Genomic DNA, 22,419 nt, shown 5'->3' with positions numbered 1-22,419 from the left:
AAGGCAGCACTCCTTCTCTTATAGGCAGATCCTGTATATAAGGCAGCACTCTCCCTTATAGGCAGATACTGTATATAAGGCAGCACTCCGTCCCCTATAGGCAGATACTGTAGAATAAGGCAGCACTCCTTCCCCTATAGGCAGATCCTGTATATGAGGCAGCACTCCCTCCCCTATAGGCAGATACTGTATATAAAGCAGCACTCCCTCCCCTATAGGCAGATACTGTAGAATAAGGCAGCCCCCATAAAAACACAGCAAATACTCACCTCTCTTCCTCCTTGTTCCAGCGGTGCTTCCTGCTCTCACTCATCTGACAGCGGGTGCTGGGCGGTGATGTCATCGCGCCCACTGTCAGACGGTGTGGGGGCTGATGGGAGGAGCGCAGCGCTCCTTCTCTCATCAATGTGGTGAGCTGTATCGGCTAGATGCCGATACAGCTCACCATGCGATGACAGGCGGGGGGCCCACTGCTGGCACCGGGCCCCCCCACCTGCTCAGGGGCCCCATAGCGGCAGAGCAGGGAGATCGATTCTCCCTGCTCTGCCACAGAATGTAACTGCATCAGCGCGCGCAGCGTGCCGATGCAGTTACAGTAGCGTAGCTCACGGTGGGCCCCCTCAGAGCACGGGGCACGGGTCACGGGGCGATGGCCCCCTCTGCCCCCCGGTAGCTGGTAGCTACGCTACTGACTCCACTATTTTCCCCTCCCTCATCTCATTTTCACCTCACTCCTCTCTTCCCCTCACATGTGAACAGCAACTTCCTGTTATGAGCACAGCGGTGTAATCCATGAGGCTCCTTCATTTCCCTTGACGTCATGCCTCACAGGAGCAACTCCATTCTAGACACGATGGAGCAAGATGTCGCCTGAGCCTACTGCGCACTGGTCCTCTGAAGGCGACAACCCTGATTGTAGCTCACAGCGGCTGGGACGTTGCAGCCGATGAGTTTTGCAGGGTGGCTTTGGAGGTGAATGTGTCTCCGCCCATGTGCGCTAACAACGTGGGCCATGTGGACAGGGCTTTGTGTGTGGAGTGACTGTGGCTATGCAAAGTGGGCAGACCAATGTGGAGTGGGTGTGGCTTGAAAAATACACACACACATCCATACACTCAGCTTTATACATATGGAAAACAAAAACAGTTATACTCACCTAGTGCACATTTAATTGAAGCCCTCATCTCCTGTAACAAAACAAAAATAAAAAACAACCATATCCCTCACCTGTCCATCGTTCTGTACCATGTTGTAATACATGCCTGGGGATAAATAATTTTCAACCTGAACGGCGCCAAGATGCAACCGTCCAGGCTGAGAACCAGCTGCTGGTGAATGAGCTGCTGCGAGTGTATCATCAGTGATCGGTGACATAATAAGAGTTTACTGTGGGTCACTGAGGCTGCGTGACCAGGCGGGCTGAACTGCGGTGACCTCAGCACCGTGAGGAAAAAGTCAGTGGGTTCACAGCAGATCACCTCTATGATGATGTTTTTTTTTTTATTGTTCCATCTGTTAACAGCCATAAGTGTTTGTGTAATGAGTGTATTAACATACTTAACCATCGCCATCTTGTACATTTTTCCAGCCATACTTTATATTACATATACATTAAAACTGTCAAAGTCAAGAGTCTTAAATGAAAAGCACGCTTGTTCTTTTAACTTTTGTTATATTTAAGAAATGTTTGAACACTGTTAGATTCAGCATCAACTGTACCTTTAAAACAATAAGGAGAAGTTAATTACCAATAATATGTTAAATACATGAGGTTTCGAGGTGAATTATGTTGAGGCTCTGGACAATACAGTAATTAAATTTTAAAAAAATGAGTTAATTGTAACACATACAAGGCTGAATAAACTTTTGTTGGATGGAAAAAGACCACTGCACCGGGGTCCACATCGCACCATTGTTATACTCTCTTTTTCTTTACGTATCCATTTGACATGTATTGCCTGGATGAAAGAGGATAAAACAAAGTGTTACCATAATATATAAAAAAGAAATGTAAAAATATTATTAAAAGTCATCAAGAATGTATGAGACGGAAGCAGAGATAACATTGTTTTCACATGAGAAAACATGTTCATTGCATATTTACCGCTCTGTCCTGGCAGGTCTGACCATGAACTGTCATGTCTGGTAGCCATTAGTGATGGGCAAGTATACTCGTTGCTCGAGTTTTCCCGAGCATGCTTGAGTGGTCTCCGAGTATTTGTTAGGGCTCAGAGATTTAGTTTTCGTCGCCGCAGCTGCACGATTTACGACTGCTAGACAGGCTGAATACATGTGGGAATTCCCTAGCAAACAGGCAACCCCCACATGTATTCCGTCTGTCTAGCAGTCGCAAATCATGCAGCTGCGTCAACGAAAACTACATCTCCGAGCAAAATACTCGGAGGACACCCGAGCATGCTCTGGAAAACCCGAGCAACATGTATACTCACTTATCACTAGTAGCCATATATAATAAAGATGAGAACTTGCATGTCTGACTTTCGGGCTACAAAAGGCATTGTTCCCCAGTGCCTAGACACAAACTATTACTAATTCTAAAGTAGTCAGAGGAACAATCAGCGTCGGACTGGAGCACCTTGGGCCCACCAGAGAAAATCATTCTTGGGGCCCACTATGTAGCTACATAGAAATAGATACAAGACCACCAATTGTGCGGTAAAAAGCGCTAATATCAGGGTATAATATAAGGTAGTTCACGTCTTAATAATGTAGCAAGGGTTGGGGTAGCCCCCTCACAGAATATAATGTAGCCCCCTCATAAAATATAATGCAGTCCCCTCTCATAGAATATAATGCAGCACCCCACAAAATATAATGCAACCCTCTCAGGTATGACGCAGTCCCCACCATAGAATATAATGTAGCACCCCATAGGGTATAATGCAGCCCCCCCATATAGTATAATGCCACCCACCACAGAATATAATGTAGTCCCGAGAGAATGCAGTTCCACCACAGAATATAATGCAGCCCCCCATAGAGTATACTGTAGCCCCCTCATATAGTATGATGTAGCCCCCATAATATTATGTAGTACCTTGAGTATAATGTAGTCCCCCCACAGAATATAATGTAGCCCCCCAGGGCCGTATTTAGAGTTTCTGCTGCCATAGGCACTTTTAGTGCTGCCTCCCCCTTTGGTGAGTATGACACTATCGGCATAGACTTTGGCAAGAATCGCTGATGTGAAAGTCGCCTTTTGCAGCAGATCCTACAGTTTTTCTGCATCTGCCGCGTAACGGATTACTTACGGCAACACTGCGTTCGGCCTCATTCATTCCCTATGGGATTTGCGGCACTTGCCGTGATCTGGCAAATGTGGTACCATACCTCCCAACTTTTGAAGAAGGGAAGGAGGTATAACTACGCGCGCCGCAGCAAATTTTAGGCCACGCCTCTGACCACACCCATCTCACAACTAGTCACACCCATATCCACGTCCCAACCGCAGCCGTTTAGCACTGCTGATCACACTGTTTGCTTATAATTATTGTATATAAAACAAAAATATGGCCACACAGTGCTCCATACTGTATAATGGCCACACATGATGCTCAATACTGTATAACGGCCACCACACATGATGCTCCATACTGTATAATGGCCACACATGATGCTGCATACTGTATAATGGCCACACACAGTTCTTCATACTGTATAATGGCCACACATGATGCTCCATAGTGTATAATGGCCATACATTGCTCCATACTGTATAATGGCAAGACAGTGCTCCATACTGTATAATGATCCCACATAATGCTCAATACTGTATAATGGCCACAAATGATGCTCCATACTGTATTATGTCCATTGGCCACACATGATGCTCCATACTGTATAACGGCCACACATGATGCTCCATACTGTATTATGTCCATTGGCCACACATGATGCTCCATACTGTATAACGGCCACACATGATGCTCCATACTGTATTATGTCCATTGGCCACACATGATGCTCCATACTGTATAACGGCCACACATGATGCTGAATACTGTATAATGACCCCCCTCCTGTATGCATGGCTCATCTCCCTCCTATCCCATATACATAGCTCATATTACCCCCCCCCTGTATGCATGGCTTATATTCCCCCTGCATGGCTCATATTCCCCCCTGTATGGCTCATATTCCCCCCTGTATGGCTCATATTCCCCCCCCGTATGCATGGCTTATATTCCCCCCTGTATGGCTCATATTCCCCCCCGTATGCATGGCTCATATTCCCCACTGTATGCATGGCTCATATTCCGCCCTGTATGCATGGCTCATTCCCCCCTGTATGGCTTATATTCCCCCCTGTATGGCTCATATTCCCCCCCGTATGCATGGCTCATATTCCCCCCTGTATGCATGGCTCATTCCCCCCTGTATGGCTTATATTCCCCCCTGTATGGCTCATATTCCCCCCCGTATGCATGGCTTATATTCCCCCCTGCATGGCTTATATTCCCCCCTGCATGGCTTATATTCCCCCCTGTATGGCTTATATTCCCCCCTGTATGGCTCATATTCCCCCCCGTATGCATGGCTCATATTCCCCCCTGTATGCATGGCTCATTCCCCCCTGTATGGCTTATATTCCCCCCTGTATGGCTCATATTCCCCCCGTATGCATGGCTTATATTCCCCCCTGCATGGCTTATATTCCCCCCTGCATGGCTTATATTCCCCCCTGTATGGCTTATATTCCCCCCTGTATGGCTTATATTCCCCCCTGCATGGCTTATATTCCCCCCTGTATGGCTCATATTTCCCCCTGCATGGCTTATATTCCCCCCTGCATGGCGGCTTATCTCTCTGCACCAGCACCCGCTCTTGCTCCTGCTTGGCGCGCCAGCTTATGTCCTCCTTCATCCCCTCCGTACCCCCCGTCCCTCATACTCACCTGTTCCACTGGACGGCCGTGCCGGCATCCCTCGCGCTCTGTCCCGACTCCAGGTGGTGGCGCCGGCGCAGCAGCTTCTTCCTGCTTGAGCGGTCATGTGACACCGTTCATTAAGATCATGAATATGCGCATATTCATGATCTTAATGAGCGGTGTCACGTGACCGCTCGTTCAGGACGAGCTGCAGTGCAGACACCGAGACCATCGCTGGAACAGGGTGAGTATTCAAGGCGGGCGGCGGGGGGGGCCCTGGAGCGGGGGGAGGGGCCCTGGAGCAGTGGGGGCCCTGCCAGTAGGTGTCAGTGCCAGGGCCCACCGGAGGATCCTCCGGTTCCCCGGTGGGCCAGTCCGAGCCTGGGAACAATACTATGTTATTTTATATTAAGTCATATGCTATATTTCAATTTTTCAATAAGATATTTAGTAAGGTCAATAGTATTTACTTTATATAGTTTCATTAGTAATATAGTTATCAGTAGATAAAAATATCAAAACGCAAACTGACTTATTTACCATTAGGCTGTGAGAAAATTAAAAATGACTAATAAGAAAAAATGACCTGTAATTTAGTACGCTATTCCTACCAAGTATGACAATACCATATATATATAGTCATACATCACTGATGGGCCACACAGCAGGGCTGAGAAGAGAAGGTGCTCAATTTGGCTTTTGGAGCACAGAGTTTCTTGAAGCTTGTGAGCACCATTTGCAGAGCCCCTAAGCTTCCAAAACAGCAGAAATAGACAAAAAGTGCCCCCAGTTTACAAATTACACTCAGAACATTATGGGTGTGGTGATTATTTTGACACTGTCCAAATTAGTGAGCAGTGGATATAGAAGAGTGAAAATTACAAACCTGTCATTTTAGTGCCCAATATATAGTGCCCAGCTTGTACTACTGGAGAGACACAACCTATACATTGATAAACGGGCTGTCCAAGATCTCAATATGAGGCCCGTGGGGGCAGGGCCAGCTCCAGATTTTTGAGGGCCCCGGCCGAAAGTCTCAGTGGGCCCCCCCTTTAACCTTCCTCTAGTGTTAGCTTTCTGTTACTCTTTCTTATGTTAACGGGTCAGTTTTTACCCGTTTCTTAAATCACCCCTAGGATACCCTAAAAACAGTTATTTATGATCCAATTTGTTTCTTACCTCTTAGTTATCTTGTTAGGGTTTCTCATCCATGGAAGGATTGATTTTAATATTTTTGTTGTGGCCCCCTGGGCCTTTCATTTGAGAGCATACCCTTCATTTTCAATTTAAAAATATTATCAAATGAACCTCAAGAGAATAATATAAACTATACTCTGCAAAGTACCAACTCTAAGCTGATTTGGCCATACATGCCAGGACATGTCCCTAACTCAAGTTGTTGGAGATAGTGCTGGCTGTGGGCTGTTGGTTTATATTGTGTTTGAGTTCAGTTTTGGGACTTATTATTGTTTTTTTACTCTTATTTAGACCTGGGTCGAAATTGACCCCAACAACACAAATGTTATAATTTTAATAAGAGCATTTTACAATTTAGTAAAATAGTTTTATTTTATTGTATTTTGTTTAACAATAAGTTCCTGAAAAAGTCAAAAAGTCTTGATGCAATAAACAAATGTATGTAGAATTTGTATGCATTTAAAACCTAAAACGGGTCGGTCACGACCCTAACACTAGAGGAAGGTTAACACATACCACGATTCATGATCGCATATAAACACAGCCATGTAGTATATAACAGCCCACATAGCATATAACACAGCCACGTAGTATATAGCACAGCCCATATAGTATATAGCACAGCCACATAGTATATAACACGGCCCACATAGTTTATAGAACAGCCATCTAGTATATAGCACAGCTCACGTAGTATATAACAGCCCACGTAGTATATAACACGGCCCACATAGTATATAGAACAGCCATGTAGTATATAGAGACACTTGCCACATATAGCGCTGCACAAACATTATGGCCCCATACAGACACTTGCCCCATATAGTACTGCACAAACGTTATGGCCCCATACAGACACTTTCCCCATATAGTGCTGCACAAACGTTATGGCCCCATACAGACACTTGCCCCATATAATGCTGCACAAAAGTTATTGCCCCATAAGATGCTCCATACAGACACTTGCCCCATATAATGCTGCACAAACGTTATTGCCCCACAAGATGCTCCATATAGACACTTGCCCCATTTGCTGTTGCTGCGATAAAAAAAAAAAATCACATACCTCTCCGTCGCTCAGGCCCCCGGCACTTTCAATATTCACCTGTCCTCGTTCCAGCCACCGCTCCATCTTCTTCAGCATCTTCTGCACTGACGCTCAGGCAGAGGGCACGCACTAACCACGTCACTGCACCCTCTGACCTGAACATCACTGCAGAAGATGCTGAAGAAGATGGAGCAGCGGCTGGAATGAGGAGCAGGTGAATATCGCACAGCGCAGCGCTCCCTTCCCCGTTATACTGCCCTGCTCCTGGCGCTGTGCAGTCCCTGCTTCCTGGCGTCGGCAGCTTCTTCCTGTATTGAGCGGTCACCGTTACTGCTCATTACAGTAATGAATATGCAGCTCCACCCTTATGGGACGTGGAGCCGCATATTCATTACTGTAATGAGCGGTACCATGTGACCGCTCAGTAAAGGAAGAAGCTGGGGAGCCGGGGACCTGCAGGGACCGCGCCAGCCGCCAGGAGTAGGTGAGTATAATTAGACAGCCCCCGGCCACTCCCCCTCCCCTGCCGAGTCAGCTCCGTGATGTGCTGCTAGCTGAGGGCCCCTGGGGGAGCGGTGGTCCTAGGCACTGGCAGCTGCCTGCCCTTAACGCCAGCCTTAAATGGGCCCCCCTGTCTCGCCAGGGCCCCGGCACTTGCTCAGGTACGCCGGGTGCTGACGCTGGCCCTGGGTGGGGGTCCAACACCCCCACCCATCTGCTGAAAACTGCTTAGGCAATGGCCCGAACTAAGTGATGTATGGCGGAACACAACAGCCCCATACATTGCTTTGTGGAAGCTGAAGTTCATTCAAACCAATCGGAGCTAAGGCCTTCTTCACACATACGTTTTTGTATCTTTATGCTGTCCATTTTTTAAGGGCCGCAAATATGGACACACCCACTGTATTCAATGGTGGTGCACATGTCAGGTTTTTCACATGGTCTGTGTGAAAAACGCGCAGACATGTCAGTTTCTTTTGCGCAGCATGAACAAAATGAGTGCTGCACACGTGCACATAGTGTGACAGATACCCGCACCTGGAAAGAAGAGGTACAGTTCACACTGTTCACAGACGCTGGCTACTGAAGGCATCTCTCACCATTGTCTCCTGCTTGCACTGAGATTAGCGCGGCTAGGAGGGTGGGAATCTATTTGGGCCCTTCACAAGCTATTAATAACAACCCACAGTTGTCTGTTTAGTCTTTGCTGGTTTGAATTTATAGTGGAACCCTACGTCATTTATTTCCAGCGTTCCCCCAAAAACTCACCAGTAAAGGCTAAACAAATAGCTGAGAGCTGTTAATAGCCTGGGAACCTTTTGGGATTTTGGCCCTTTTCCAAAATTATTACCATCAGCCCCCAGCCGTAGGCTTTCCCTCTGCCGATTATGATAATTACGCGAGAGTTCATAACGTTTTTTTTATTCATTATTTTACACAGAATGTACACATAGGGTGCTGAATACAACTCCCATCAATGTCGCCTGTTCGTGCTGATCTCAGGGAGACCAAGTGACTATAATGAGAGCTGCCTGCCGCTGCTGGCGCCTGGAATCTGTGCAAACTGTACATGGACACACAAACTACACACTGATGTGAAACATGGACACATGACACCAACAGCAAAAGAACAAATGGATTTCACAAGAACGTCACATATGTACATACAGACGGCACATAGACTACGGATCTCACCAGTTTTTTTCCTGTACAGGAATCACAAGGATGTGTGAAGGAGGCCAAAAGTGCAGTACTCGTTAACTGCTACTAAGCAATATGCCACATTCTACCCATATATCGCTTAGTTGTGCCCACTGATGGAGTCATTTTCAGCTGATCAGTGGGTGTGTCAGGTGTCAAACTCCCACCTATTTCTTATTGATGACCTGTCCAAAAGATATGTCATCAATAGTGTTGAGCATTCCGATACCGCAAGTATCGGGTATCGGCCGATACTTGCGGTATCGGAATTCCGATACCGAGATCCGATATTTTTGTGGTATCGGTATCGGAGGTGTAAAATAAAGAATTAAAATAAAAAATATTGTTATATTCACCTCTCCGGCGGCCTCTGGAACATCGCCGCGAGTCACCGGCGTCCGGCAGGCTTCTTTGTTCAAAATAAGCGCCTTTAGGACCTGCGGAATGACGTCGCGGCTTCTGATTGGTCGCGTGCCGCCCATGTGACCACCACGCGACCAATCAGAAGCCGCGACGTCATTCCTCAGATAAATTCCTAGAATGAGCGCCTTTAGGACCTGTGGAATGACGTCGCGGCTTCTGATTGGTCGCGTGGCGGTCACATGGGCGGCACGCGACCAATCAGAAGCCGCGACGTCATTCCGCAGGTCCTAAAGGCGCTCATTTTGAACAAAGAAGCCTGCCGGACGCCGGTTCCTCGCGGTGATGTTCCAGGGGCCGCCGGAGAGGTGAATATAACAATATTTTTTATTTTAATTCTTTATTTTACACCTCACTATGGATCCCAGGGCCTGAAGGAGAGTTTCCTCTCCTTCAGACCCTGGGATCCATCAGGATACCTTCCGATACTTGATGTCCCATTGACTTGTATTGGTATTGGATATCGGTATCGGCGATATCCGATACTTTTCGGGTATCGGCCGGTACTATCCGATACCGATACTTTCAAGTATCGGACGGTATCGCTCAACACTAGTCATCAATTATTAGATTCTGGAGAACCCCTTGAAGCAGGCTCTAAGCAGCAATGCTATACCTGATGATGCTAACTATAGTTTGGGAATTCTGCAGGGAAATGATTTCGGTTTCTTGGCATGGATTTTACTGGAATGTTTTTCATGAGCCCAGTCACTTTTCCAGAACCTTAGTGCCATTGTCTATTTTATTGGTACCATCTGGGGTTGCATAACATTTTTTGATTGAATTTTATTATAATTTTTGGGTGACAGAATTAACAATTCAGGATTTGCCTCTAATTTTTTGAATGTCCTTTTTACATTGTTAAGTGTAAAAATGATAAGACGGCTTAATTCTTCGGGTCACTATAATTATAGCAACGTCAGGGTCATACGGATATTTTTTTCTTATGTTTTCACACTAAAACAAACTACAAAAAATGTATTTATTATTGCATCACCAAATTCTGAGAGCAAGATTGTTTTTTTTCCTACAAAACACTGTGTGGGGGCTTATGTTTTGTGAGATGTTTAATTTTTGGGTGGCAGAGATAAGAAAAGCGAGAAATTCATGAATTATATTCCCTGTGTGGAGAAAGTAAAACTTTGGATCAGTATGATTACTGTGTCCTGTTCATGGCAGTACCTGTGTATTTTGCTGTTTGTTTTGCTACTTTTGACACAAAAAAAATTCTTTATTTTACAGCAAAATGTGTTTTTGAAACATCATATTCTAATAGCTATTATTTTTTCCTGGCACAGCCATATGAAAGCTTCGGGGTTTTTTGGCATGAAATTACATTTTCATTGACACCATTTTTCATTATGTACACCGTGTTCCAAATTATTATGCCAAATTGGATTTAAGTGTCATAAAGACTTAATTATTTTGTTTTTCAAATAAACTCATGGATGGTATTGTGTCTCAGGGCTCAATGGATCACTGAAATCAATCTCAAATACAGTTTTCCAGGTGATTCTAATTAAAGGAAAACTACTTAAAAATGATGTTCCACATTATTAAGCAGGCCACAGGTTTCAAGCAATATGGGAAATAAAAAGGATCTCTCTGCTACTGAAAAGCATTAAATAGTGCAATGCCTTGGACAAGGTGTAAAAGCATTACATATTTCACGAAAACTTAAAGAGTGATCATCTTACTGTGAACAGATTTGTGACTGAAACAGAGCACAGATAGAGTTCATGTAGATAAAGGCATAATGAGGAAGGTTTCTGCCAGACAAATTCATTGGATTAAGAGAGCAGCTGCCAAAATACCATTACAAAGCAGCAAATAGTTATTTGAAGCTGCTGGTGCCTCTGGAGTCCCTCGAACCTCAAAGTGTAGGATCCTTCAAAGGCTTGCTGTGGTGCATAAACCTACTATTCGGCCACCCCTAAACAGTGTGCACAAGCAGAAATGGTTGCAGTGGACCCAGACATGCATGAAGACTAATTTTCAAACAGTCTTGTTTACTGATGAGTGTCGAGCAACCCTGGATGGTCCAGATGGATGGAGTAGTGGATGGTTGGTGGATGGCCACCATGTCCCAACAAGGCTGCGACGTCAGCAAGGAGGTGGAGGAGTCATGTTTTGGGCTGGAATCAAGGGGAAACAGCTGGTAGGGCCCTTTAAGGTTCCTAAAGGTGTGAAAATGACCTCTGCAAAGTATATAGAGTTTCTGACTGACAACTTTCTTCCTGGTTATAAAAAGCAGAAACGTGCCTTCGGGAGCAAAATCATCTTCATGCATGACAATGCACCATCTCATGCTGCAAAGAATACCTCTGAGTCATTGGCTGCTATGGACATAAAAAGAGATAAACTCATGGTGTGGCCACCATCTTCCCCTGATCTCAACCCTATAGAGAGGCTTTGGTGTATCATCAAGCAAAAGATCTATGAGGGTGGGAGGCCATTCACATCAAAACAGCAGCTCCGGGAGGCTATTCTGACTTCATGCAAAGAAATACAAGAAGAAACTCTCCAAAAATCACAAGTTCGATGGATGCAAGAATTGTGAAGGTGATATCAAAGAAGGGGTCCTATGTTAACATGTAACTTGGCCTGTTTGGATGTTTCGGAGTTAAATAGCTTTTTTGTTCAGTGAATGTGACCTCCTAAAGCTGCAAGTTCCACAATTGAGCATTTTCAGTTCTTTAACCCCTTCATGACCTTGGGATTTTCCGTTTTTCCATGTTCGTTTTTCGCTCCCCTCCTTCCCAGTGCCGTACCTTTTTTATTTTTCCGTCAATTTGGCCATGTGAGGGCTTATTTTTTGCGGGACGAGTTATTCTTTTGAACAACATCATTGGTTTTAGCATGTCTTGTACTAGAAAACGGCAAAAAAATTCCAAGTGCGGTGAAATTGCAAAAAAAGTGCAATCCCACATTTGTTTGGCTTTTTTGCTAGGTTCACTAAATGCGAAAACTGACCTGCCATTATGATTCTCCAGGTCAGTATGAGTTTATAGACACCTAACATGACTAGGTTATTTTTTATCTAAGTGGTGAAAAAAAATTCCAAACTTTGCTAAAAAAAAAAAAAAAATTGCACCATTTTCCGATACTCGTAGCGTCTCCATTTTTCATTATCTGGGGTCAGTTGATGGCTTATTTTTTGCGTGCCGAGATGACGTTTTTAATGATACTATTTATGTGCAGATACATTCTTTTGATCGCCCATTATTGCATATTAATGCAATGTCGTGGCGACCCAAAAAACGTAATTCTGGCGTTTCAAATTTTTTCTCGCTACGCCGTTTAGCGATCAGGTTAATGCTTTTTTTTATTGATAGACAGGGCGATTCTGAATGCGGCGATACCAAATATGTGTAGGTTTGATTTTTTTTTATTGATTTATTTTGATTGGGGCGAAAGGGGGGTGATTTAAACTTTTATATTTTTTTTATTTTTTTCACATTTTTTTTAACTTTTTTTTTTTACTTTTGCCATGCTTCTATAGCCTCCATAGGAGGCTAGAAGCTGGCACAACACGATCGCCTCTGCTACATAGCAGTGATCTGATGTTCGCTGCTATGTAGCAGAATTGCAGGTGTGCTGTGAGCGCCCACCACAGGGTGGCGCTCACAGCTGCCGGGGATCAGTAACCATAGAGGTCTCAAGGACCTCTATGGTTACAATGCTGAAGCATCGCCGACCTCCGATCATGTGACGGGGTCGGCGATGCGATCATTTCCGGTCGCCTGGCCGGAAGCGATAGTTAAATTCCGCTGTCTGCGTTTGACAGCGGCATTTAACTAGTTAATAGGCGCGGGCAGATCGCGATTCTGCTCGCGCTTATTACGGGCACATGTTAGCTGTTCAAAACAGCTGACATGTCCCGGCTTTGATGCGGGCTCATCGCCGGAGCCCACATCAAAGCGGGGCTTTTGACCTCGGACGTACTATCCCGTCCGAGGTCAGAAAGGGGTTAAATTAAAACATATCAAATGTTTAGAAATTCTACGGTGCCTAATAATTTGGAACAGTGCATTTTGAGTGTTTATTCATTTTGGAGATTATACTGTTATCATTGGGAGGTTTCTTCAATAAAATTCAATGTATCATCTAACGCAGTGTTCCCCAACTCCGGTCCTCAGGAGCCACCAACAGGTCATGTTTTCAGGATTTCCTTAGTATTGCACAGGTGACGGAATTATTGCCTGTACAGGTGATGCAATTTTCACCTGTGCAATACTAAGGAAATACTGAAAACATGACCTGTTGGTGGCTCTTGAGGACCGGACTTGGGGAACACTGCTAACGGGTGAGGACTTTTATTAGACTGACTGTCATTTGCACCTACCATTTGGAAAATCCGAGAAAAATATAATTTGTATAATAATTTGGAACACGGTGTATAACTTTTTGATCACTTTCTATACCTGTTTTGTATCATGCATAATGAAAAAAACTATATTTTTCAGTGTTTGTCTTATTTTTGTGTTCACAACTATACAGTTTAGATAATGGGACAATGTTATAGCTTGGTTTCTTCCAGATGCAGAAATGCCAATTATGTGTACATTTTTGTTTACTTTTGTTTTAACATAAAAACACGTTTTTTCTAATGGTGAAACACTTTTACGCTATTTATTTCATACTTTATGTAAACATTTTTTACAAATATAATTGGACTTATTTTTGCTTAATGACATTCCCTGGTGGTTGCATCACTGATGTCATCACTCACCAAACCATCTGGATGTAGCAGAGTTGTGGATCGTCGTAGGACATCAGCATTATGGATTAATGGTGGACAGGTGAGGATGACTTTTTTATTCTTACAATAATGAATGTGTAAAAGAGGGTCAGGGAGTGTTTATTTCAATTAAAGGACTTTTCTGTGTGTGTGTGTCTTTATTAATACTAATTACGGGGTCAGTAATGGGGGTGTCTGATAGACGCCTCTCCATTACTAACCCCTGAGCTTGATGTCGGTAGACAATACACAGCTGACATCAACCCTAAAACTATTACCCCACTTTGCACTGCACCAGGAAAGTGGGAAGAGCCAAGGCTAAGGGCAGGAATTGGCATATCTAATGCATGCACCATTCCTGAGGCGGCTGGGGGCTGATGTTCTTAGTCTGGGAGAGGAGCCAATATTCATGGCCCCTTCACAGCTTATATCAGTCCACATCTGTCTGTTTAGTCTTTGCCGGTTAGTAAAAATAAGGGGGACCACAAGTAATTTTTTTACCAGTGCCCCAGTAAAGGCTAAGCAAACAGCTTTGAGCTGTTATTAATAGGCTGGAAACCTTTATGGCTATTGGCTCATTCCCAGAATATTAACACCAGCGCCCACCTGTCGGCTTTCTCTGAGCTGGTTAGAAAAATTAAGAGGGACCCCACACTGTTTTTATTTATTTATTTAATACGCGTGATACACAGACGGTGGGTGCTGACTACAAGTCTCATCAGCGTTGCCTAGTCTCACTGATCGCAGGGAGACTAGGCGAAAATTATGAGAGTTTGATTCAGTACCAGGCGCCGGTATATGTCACATTGATGCTGCACACAGACGGAACATGGATGTGAATCACGAATACAGATAGCACCAGTACTAGTATAGAACCAGAAGTATCAGGACTTCTGAACAAGGCCTAACATAAATTACAATGTGTCACGGAAAAACAATCTCAGATACAGTGGGATTCGTTGAAGCGTTCTAGAGTTATTGCCACATAAAATGACATTGGTCAGATTGAAAAATTTGGCCTGGTCATTAAGGGATTAAATGGGTATCATGTTTGGCATGAGGACTATAGTGGGCAATATTTCCATATTTGGAAAAAGGAACTATTATCTGTAACTTTATATGGTCTGCAGTGGACGTAAATCACCAGATTTTGCGTAAAGGGTTTATGTTAAGTTTCAGTTTTATTCTTAAGTTTGTGGAATGTACTAGCAATATGACCTCACCACTACACTTATCCCATCCCTAACCCATCTCTTCAACCTATCACTTCCTTCTGGTACCTTCACCTCTGCTTTCAAACATGCCACAATCAAACCTATCCTCAAAAAGTCATCCCTTGACCCGAGCGCTAGGTCCAGCTATCACCCCACATCTTTGCTCCGATTTGCTTCCAAACTCCTTGAGCAGCATGTACACACTGAACTTTCCTCTCACTGTGCATCTACAGTTGTGGCCAAAAGTATTGATACCCCTGCAATTCTGTCAGGTAATACTCAGTTTCTTCCTGAAAATGATTGCAAACACAAATTATTTGTTATTATTATCTTCATTTAATTTGTCTTAAATGAAACAACACAAAAAGAATTGTCCTAAAGCCAAATTGGATATAATTCCACACCAAACATAAAAAAGGGGGTGGACAAAAGTATTGGCACTGTTTGAAAAATCATGTGATGCTTCTCTAATTTGTGTAATTAACAGCACCTGTAACTTACCTGTGGCACCTAACAGGTGTTGACAATAACTAAATCACACTTGCAGCCAGTTGACATGGATTAAAGTTGACTCAACCTCTGTCCTGTGTCCTTGTGTGTACCACATTGAGCATGGAGAAAAGAAAGAAGACCAAAGAACTGTCTGAGGACTTGAGAAACCAAATTGTGAGGAAGCATGAGCAATCTCAAGGCTACAAGTCCATCTCCAAAGACCTGAATGTTCCTGTGTCTACCGTACGCAGTGTCATCAAGAAGTTTAAAGCCCATGGTACTGTGGCTAACCTCCCTAGATGTGGACGGAAAAGAAAATTGACAAGAGATTTCAACACAAGATTGTGTGGATGTTGAATAAAGAACCTCGACTAACATCCAAACAAGTTCAAGCTGCCCTGCAGTCCGAGGGTACAACAGTGTCAACCCGTACTATCCGTCGGCGTCTGAATGAAAAGGGACTGTATGGTAGGAGACCCAGGAAGACCCCACTTCTTACCCCGAGACATAAAGAAGCCAGGCTGGAGTTTGCCAAAACTTACCTGAAAAAGCCTAAAACGTTTTGGAAGAATGTTCTCTGATCAGATGAGACAAAAGTAGAGCTTTTTGGGCAAAGGCATCAACATAGAGTTTACAGGAGAAAAAAAGAGGCATTCAAAGAAAAGAACACGGTCCCTACAGTCAAACATGGCGGAGGTTCCCTGATGTTTTGGGGTTGCTTTGCTGCCTCTGGCACTGGACTGCTTGACCGTGTGCATGGCATTATGAAGTCTGAAGACTACCAACAAATTTTGCAGCATAATGTAGGGCCCAGTGTGAGAAAGCTGGGTCTCCCTCAGAGGTCATGGGTCTTCCAGCAGGACAATGACCCAAAACACACTTCAAAAGCACTAGAAAATGGTTTGAGAGAAAGCACTGGAGACTTCTAAGGTGGTCAGTCCTGACCTGAATCCCATAGAACACCTGTGGAGAGATCTAAAAATGGCAGTTTGGAGAAGGCACCCTTCAAATATCAGGGACCTGGAGCAGTTTGCCAAAGAGGAATGGTCTAAAATTCCAGCAGAGCATTGTAAGAAACTCATTGATGGTTACCAGAAGTGGTTGGTCGCAGTTATTTTGGCTAAAGGTTGTGCAACCAAGTATTAGGCTGAGGGTGCCAATACTTTTGTCTGGCCCATTTTTGGAGTTTTGTGTGAAATGATCAATGTTTTGCTTTTTGCTTCATTCTCTTTTGTGTTTTTTCATTTAAGACAAATTAAATGAAGATAATAATACCAAAGAATTTGTGATTGCAATCATTTTCAGGAAGAAACTGAGTATTATCTGACAGAATTGCAGGTGTGTCAATACTTTTGGCCACAACTGTAACTCACTCTTCGACGACCTACAATCTGGCTTCTGTCCCCACCATTCCACTGAGACTGCCCTGACCAAACTTACTAACAACTTACTTACAACCAATGCTAACAAACAATTCTCTATACTCCTCCTTCTTGACCTGTCCTCTGCCTTCGACAAAGTTGACCACTGCCTCCTACTACAGATCCTCTCTTCCTTTCATGTCAAAGACCTTGCTCTATCCTGGTTCTCCTCGTACCATACCAACCGCACATTTAGCGTTTCCTACTCCCACACTACTTCCTCATCTTGCCCGTTCTCTGTTGGTATCCATCAAGGCTTTGTCCTTGGACCCCTTCTCTTCTCAATCTATACCCTTGGCCTGGGACAACTCATAAATTCCTTTGGCTTCCAGTACCATCTATATGCTGATGACACTCAGATCTACCTCTCTGGCCCAGATGTCACCTCTCTGCTGTCCAGAATCCCAGAGTATCTATCAGCCGTATCCTCCTTCTTCTCTCGCTTCCTCAAGCTCAATGTGGACAAATCTGAACTAATTATCTTTCCTCCATCTCGCATATCTTCCCTACCTGATTTCTCTATCACAGTAAATGAGATCACACTTTCCCCTGTCCTGGAAATCCGCTGCCTTGGAGGAACCCTTTACTCTGCCCTGTCCTTCAAACTGCAGATCCAAGCTCTTGCCACCTCCTGTTGCCTCCAGGTCAAAAATGTTTCCAGGATCCATCCTTTTCTCAACCCTCTACCAAAATGCTTGTGCATACCCTACTCATCTCCCACCTCAACTACTGCAACATCCTCCTGTGTGGCCTACCTTCTAAGGCTATGTTCACACTTTGCAGATTCCACTGCGGATTTTTCCGCAGCAGAATTCCAAAATCCGCAGTGAAAACCCGTTGCGGTTTTTACTGCGGATTTATCGCGGTTTTTACTGTGGTTTCTTCTGCGGATTTTCCTCTGCAGTTTCCTATTGGAGCAGGTGAAAATCCGCAGAAAAGAAGTGACATGCTGCGGAATGTAATCCGCAGCGTTTCCGCGCGGATTTTTCTGCAGCATGTGCACAGCGTTTTTTGTTTCCCATAGGTTTACATTGTAATGTAAACTCATGGGAAACTGCTGCGGATCCGCAGCGGTCAAGTCCGCTGCGGATCCGCAGCAAAATCAGCAAAGTGTGAACATAGCCTAACACTCTCGCACCCCTCCAGTCCATCCTTTACTCTGCTGCCTGAATTATTAATCTCTCTCCTCGCTATACTCCTGCTTCTCCTCTTTGCAAATCCCTTCACTGGCTCCCAATTTCCCAGCATTTCCAGTTTAATCTACTAACACTGACCTACAAAGCCATCCATAACCTTTCTCCTTCATATATTTCCAAACTAATCTCCCAATATCTTCCCCCACGTAATCTCCGGTCCTCCCAAAACCTCCTTCTCTCCTCCACAATTATTCGCTCCTCACCCAATCGCCTCCAAGACTTCTCCTGAATATCCCTCAACTTCTGGAATTCTTTGCCCCAACATGTCCGATTATCCACCACATTTGGATCCTTCAGACAGAGACATTCAGATAGCATCAATAGTAATGTTAAAAATAATAAAAATAATGATATACTCACCCTCTGACGTCCGATCTCCTTGGCGTTGCACGCGGCGGTCCGGTTCCAAAGATGTTGTGCGAGAAGGACCTTCGTGACGTCACGGTCATGTGACCGTGACGTCACCACAGGTCCTGGTCGCATAGCAACCTGAGACCGGACGGCCGCGTGCAGCGCTGAGAGGTGAGTATATCATTTTTTATTTTAATTCTTTTTTTTTTTTTTTACACAAATATGGTTCCCAGGGACTGGAGGAGAGTCTCCTCTCCTCCACCCCGGGTACCATCTGCACATTATCCGCTTACTTTCCGCATGGTGGGCACAGCCCCCTGCGGGAAGTAAGTGGATCAATGCATTCCTATGGGTGCAGAATCGCTGCGATTCTGCACAAAGAAGTGACATGCTGCGGGTTGTAAACCACTGCGTTCCCGCACGTTTTTTCCCGCAGCATGTGCACAGCGGTTTGCGGTTTCCATAGGGTTTACATGTTACTGTAAACGCAATGGAAACTGCAGCGGACCCGCAGCGGCAAAATCGCCACGGTTCCGCGGTAAAAACCGCTAAGTGTGAACATGGCCTTAGGTCTGAGAGGTTGCAGAATTAAAATTCTGAAATTGTCCACATTTGACTTGCTGTAATGGGAATTTGTCACAAGGCGTTTGCTACTTACCGTATTCTGAGAGAAGAATAATATAGGATCACAGATCATGATTACAGCGATCACTTACTGGTCTGCTTAATGTAGTTTTTATAAAAATCAGTGTCTTATCAGCAGGATATTATTACTAGAGGACTAATAAACCTGCTGCCAGGTAGTTAAGCATGTTCATGAGTTTTTTATAACTCCGCCCACACCATGGATTGGCAGCTTTCTGCCTATGCACAATGTACACAGAAAGCGTTCAATCAGTGGTGTGGGTGTGGTTATACAGAGATCAGCATTCAAAGAACTGGTTGATCTGCAGCAGATAAAACAGTGATTTTATCACAATGACAGCAAGCAGCCTAGTACATGACACATTGCTGGAATCGGAATCTCTGTCCCTATATTATGCTGCTCTCAGATGGGATAGCAAAATCTGGTGACAGATTCCTTCAACCCTTTCCGGCATTAGGTGTAATAGTACGCCCAGGCTGGACTCCCTGTTTGGTGCGAGCTCTGGTACTGAGCCCGCACCTTTCCGGGCACATGACAGCTGATCTATACAGCTGACAAGTGCCCACAACAACTGTGGGTGGAATCGTGATCCACCAGCGGCTGTTAACTAGTTAAATGCCGCTGTCAATCTCATAGCGGCATTTAACTTGTGCTTCCCGGAAGCGTGTCACTAATCCCGCCCATTAGTGACCTGTCACATGATCGTGGGTTACTGATGTGTCAGCATGACAACCAGAGGTCTTCAGCAGACCTCTATGGTTGTCATTGCCAGATAGCTATAAGCGCTCAGAGCAAGTGAGCATTTCTGCTACACACAGACGATCTGATATTCGCCTGTGTGTAGCAGAGGCGATCAAAGTATTGCAGCTTCTAGTCTTCTATGGAGACTATTGAAACATGCGAAAAAGTAAAAAAAATGTTTGCAAAAATATTTTAATAAAATTAAAAAATATAAAAGTTCAAATCACCCCTCTTTAGCCCCAAAACAAAACAAAAAAAAAATCAAATTTACACATATTTGGTATCGCCGCATTCAGAATCGCCCTATCTATCAATATAGAAAAATAATTAATCCGTTAGCTAAACGGCATAACAAGAAAAAAATTAAAAACACCAGAAATAAGTTTTTTTGGTTGCCGCTACATTGCAATAAAATGCAAAAACGGGTGATCAATAGATTGTATCAACACCAAAATGATATCAATAAAAACATCAGCACAGTGCGCAAAAAATAAGCCCTCACCCAGGCCCAGACCAGGAAAAATGGAGACGCTACAGGTATCGCAAAATTGTGGATTTTTTCTTACACCACTTAAATAAAAAAGAACCTATACATGTTTGGTGTCTAGGAACTTGTAATGACCTGGAGAATCATAATGGCAGGTCAGTTTTAGCATTTAATGAACAAATGAACATAGTAAAAAAAACAATTGTGGAATTGCACTTTTTGGCTATTTCACCACACTTGGAATTTTTTCCACATTTTCTAGTACATGATATGTAAAATCCAATGGTGTCATTCAAAATTACAACTTGTACTGAAAAAAACAAGCCCTCAAATGGCTATTTTGACAGTAAAATAAAAAAAAGTTATGGCTCTGGGAAGAAGGTGAGCAAAAAACGAAAACACAAATACTGAAATACCCCAGGTCATTTAGGGGTTAACACACTACATTTGGAGAATCCACTATACTGTATGAATACTCCCAACACTGTATGCCTCTGGCAACTGTGTGCCATTGAGTTACACTATGTCGTCCAAGCAATACGTTTTCCATTAAGCTAAATTAATATATATATTCCGACATATTTTTGGTGAGTTTCTGATGCTGCGTCTTTTCGCTAAAACCGCAGCGTCTTACCGTTCCAGCAAAGTGGATGGGATTTATAGCAATCTCATGCCCACTGGACCTTTTTTACGTAGCTTGAACTTACTGTGTTTAAAACCCACAATATGTTCATGTCTCTTGCTGTTACGCAGTTTTAAGTGCCCATTTACAACATAGAATTACATTGAATGCAGGAAATCTGCAGGTGAAAAATATATATGCCTTTTTAGTGGGTTTCTTAGGTGGAAAAGCACTAAAAATGCATATAATTAACACATGACTGTATCAATAAAGTGTTAACAAAGCCAAAATACCAGGAGGTATAAAAAAATAAAACAGCTTTATCTAAAACATGATACACCAACAAGAGACAAAAAATACAGTCACAAATTAGAGAAAAATGTATGTAAAAAACACAATGAATAAAAAATTGCAAGTAACTTAAATTACTTAATAGATGCAGAAATACTGCAGAAAATCTGCAACATGAAAAACTCACTAAATAAACATCATGTGAACATAGCCTTAAAAAAATGGAACTATTTTATGAACTGGTAAGTCACTGAAAATCTGCATCAGCTGTTATTTCGCCTTGGTAGATATCAGATATTCAGTAACAACAAAGCTGAGGGTATTGTTTTATTCTTGTGGCTCAAAGATATGATTGGCAGCAAAACTGATGTCTATAGGCACAAAGTTTCCATTTTGCTGTTTTTTTGCACAAGGCTGGAGAGGAAAAGACCACAGGTTAGACGCCATTGAAGGAGTTGCCTTAAAGGGAGTTTGCGCCATATAATAATTCCAGCACTATAACTAGAGCACTTATAATGCGATAGATATATGGTACTTACCAGAATAAATTCACACATTGGAGACATACCAGATTTCACTTTACCCAAGAAACAAGTTAGGCTAGAAGTGCGTTATTAACACATGAAGTACCAAGTGAGGCAGTAAAAACATATGCCACCCACTGGAGAGAGCTGTTTGTACTTACTTGTTATTCATGGTATCCTTGTGCCTTGTGAAGGTTTTGCTGTGATCTTGCATCATCATTTTCTGATCTTCAGAAATATCATACTCCCGAACATCATTAACTTCTTTAACCTGGCCCGTTATCACTTTCACAACAAACATTACTATGTACTGAGAGAAAAGATGAAATAATATTAAGTGGAATGCAACATTTATTTTAACAGACAGGCTAAAAAAGCGCTAATTTGTTCGGTCGTAGGTATACAGCTCTGGCAAAAATTAAGAGACCCCTGCAAATGT

General features: G+C 43.6%; 1 protein-coding gene across 4 annotated transcripts in view; it reads right to left on the bottom strand.

The window, feature by feature from the left end:
* Positions 1–1,508: 1,508 nt before the first annotated feature.
* CERS1 (ceramide synthase 1) overlaps positions 1,509–22,419 on the bottom strand; it is a 120,052-nt gene continuing 99,141 nt past the window's right edge. For 2 of the 4 annotated variants that reach the window (XM_069767722.1, XM_069767723.1), the window contains exons 7-8: positions 22,142–22,290; positions 1,663–1,958 (exon numbers count right to left, since the gene is read on the bottom strand). In XM_069767722.1, coding sequence (XP_069623823.1) covers positions 1,916–1,958; positions 22,142–22,290 — 192 coding nt within the window. In that variant the 3' untranslated portion in view covers positions 1,663–1,915. Of the gene's footprint in view, positions 1,959–22,141; positions 22,291–22,419 lie in introns of all 4 variants that reach the window. The other 2 variants (XM_069767724.1, XM_069767721.1) reach the window with 2 other exon arrangements.

Source organism: Ranitomeya imitator, chromosome 1 (assembly GCF_032444005.1).
Source record: "Ranitomeya imitator isolate aRanImi1 chromosome 1, aRanImi1.pri, whole genome shotgun sequence".
Lineage (NCBI taxonomy): Eukaryota > Metazoa > Chordata > Amphibia > Anura > Dendrobatidae > Ranitomeya > Ranitomeya imitator.
Note: the sequence above shows the minus strand (reverse complement) of the source record. Positions and strands in the feature narration are given on the sequence as shown.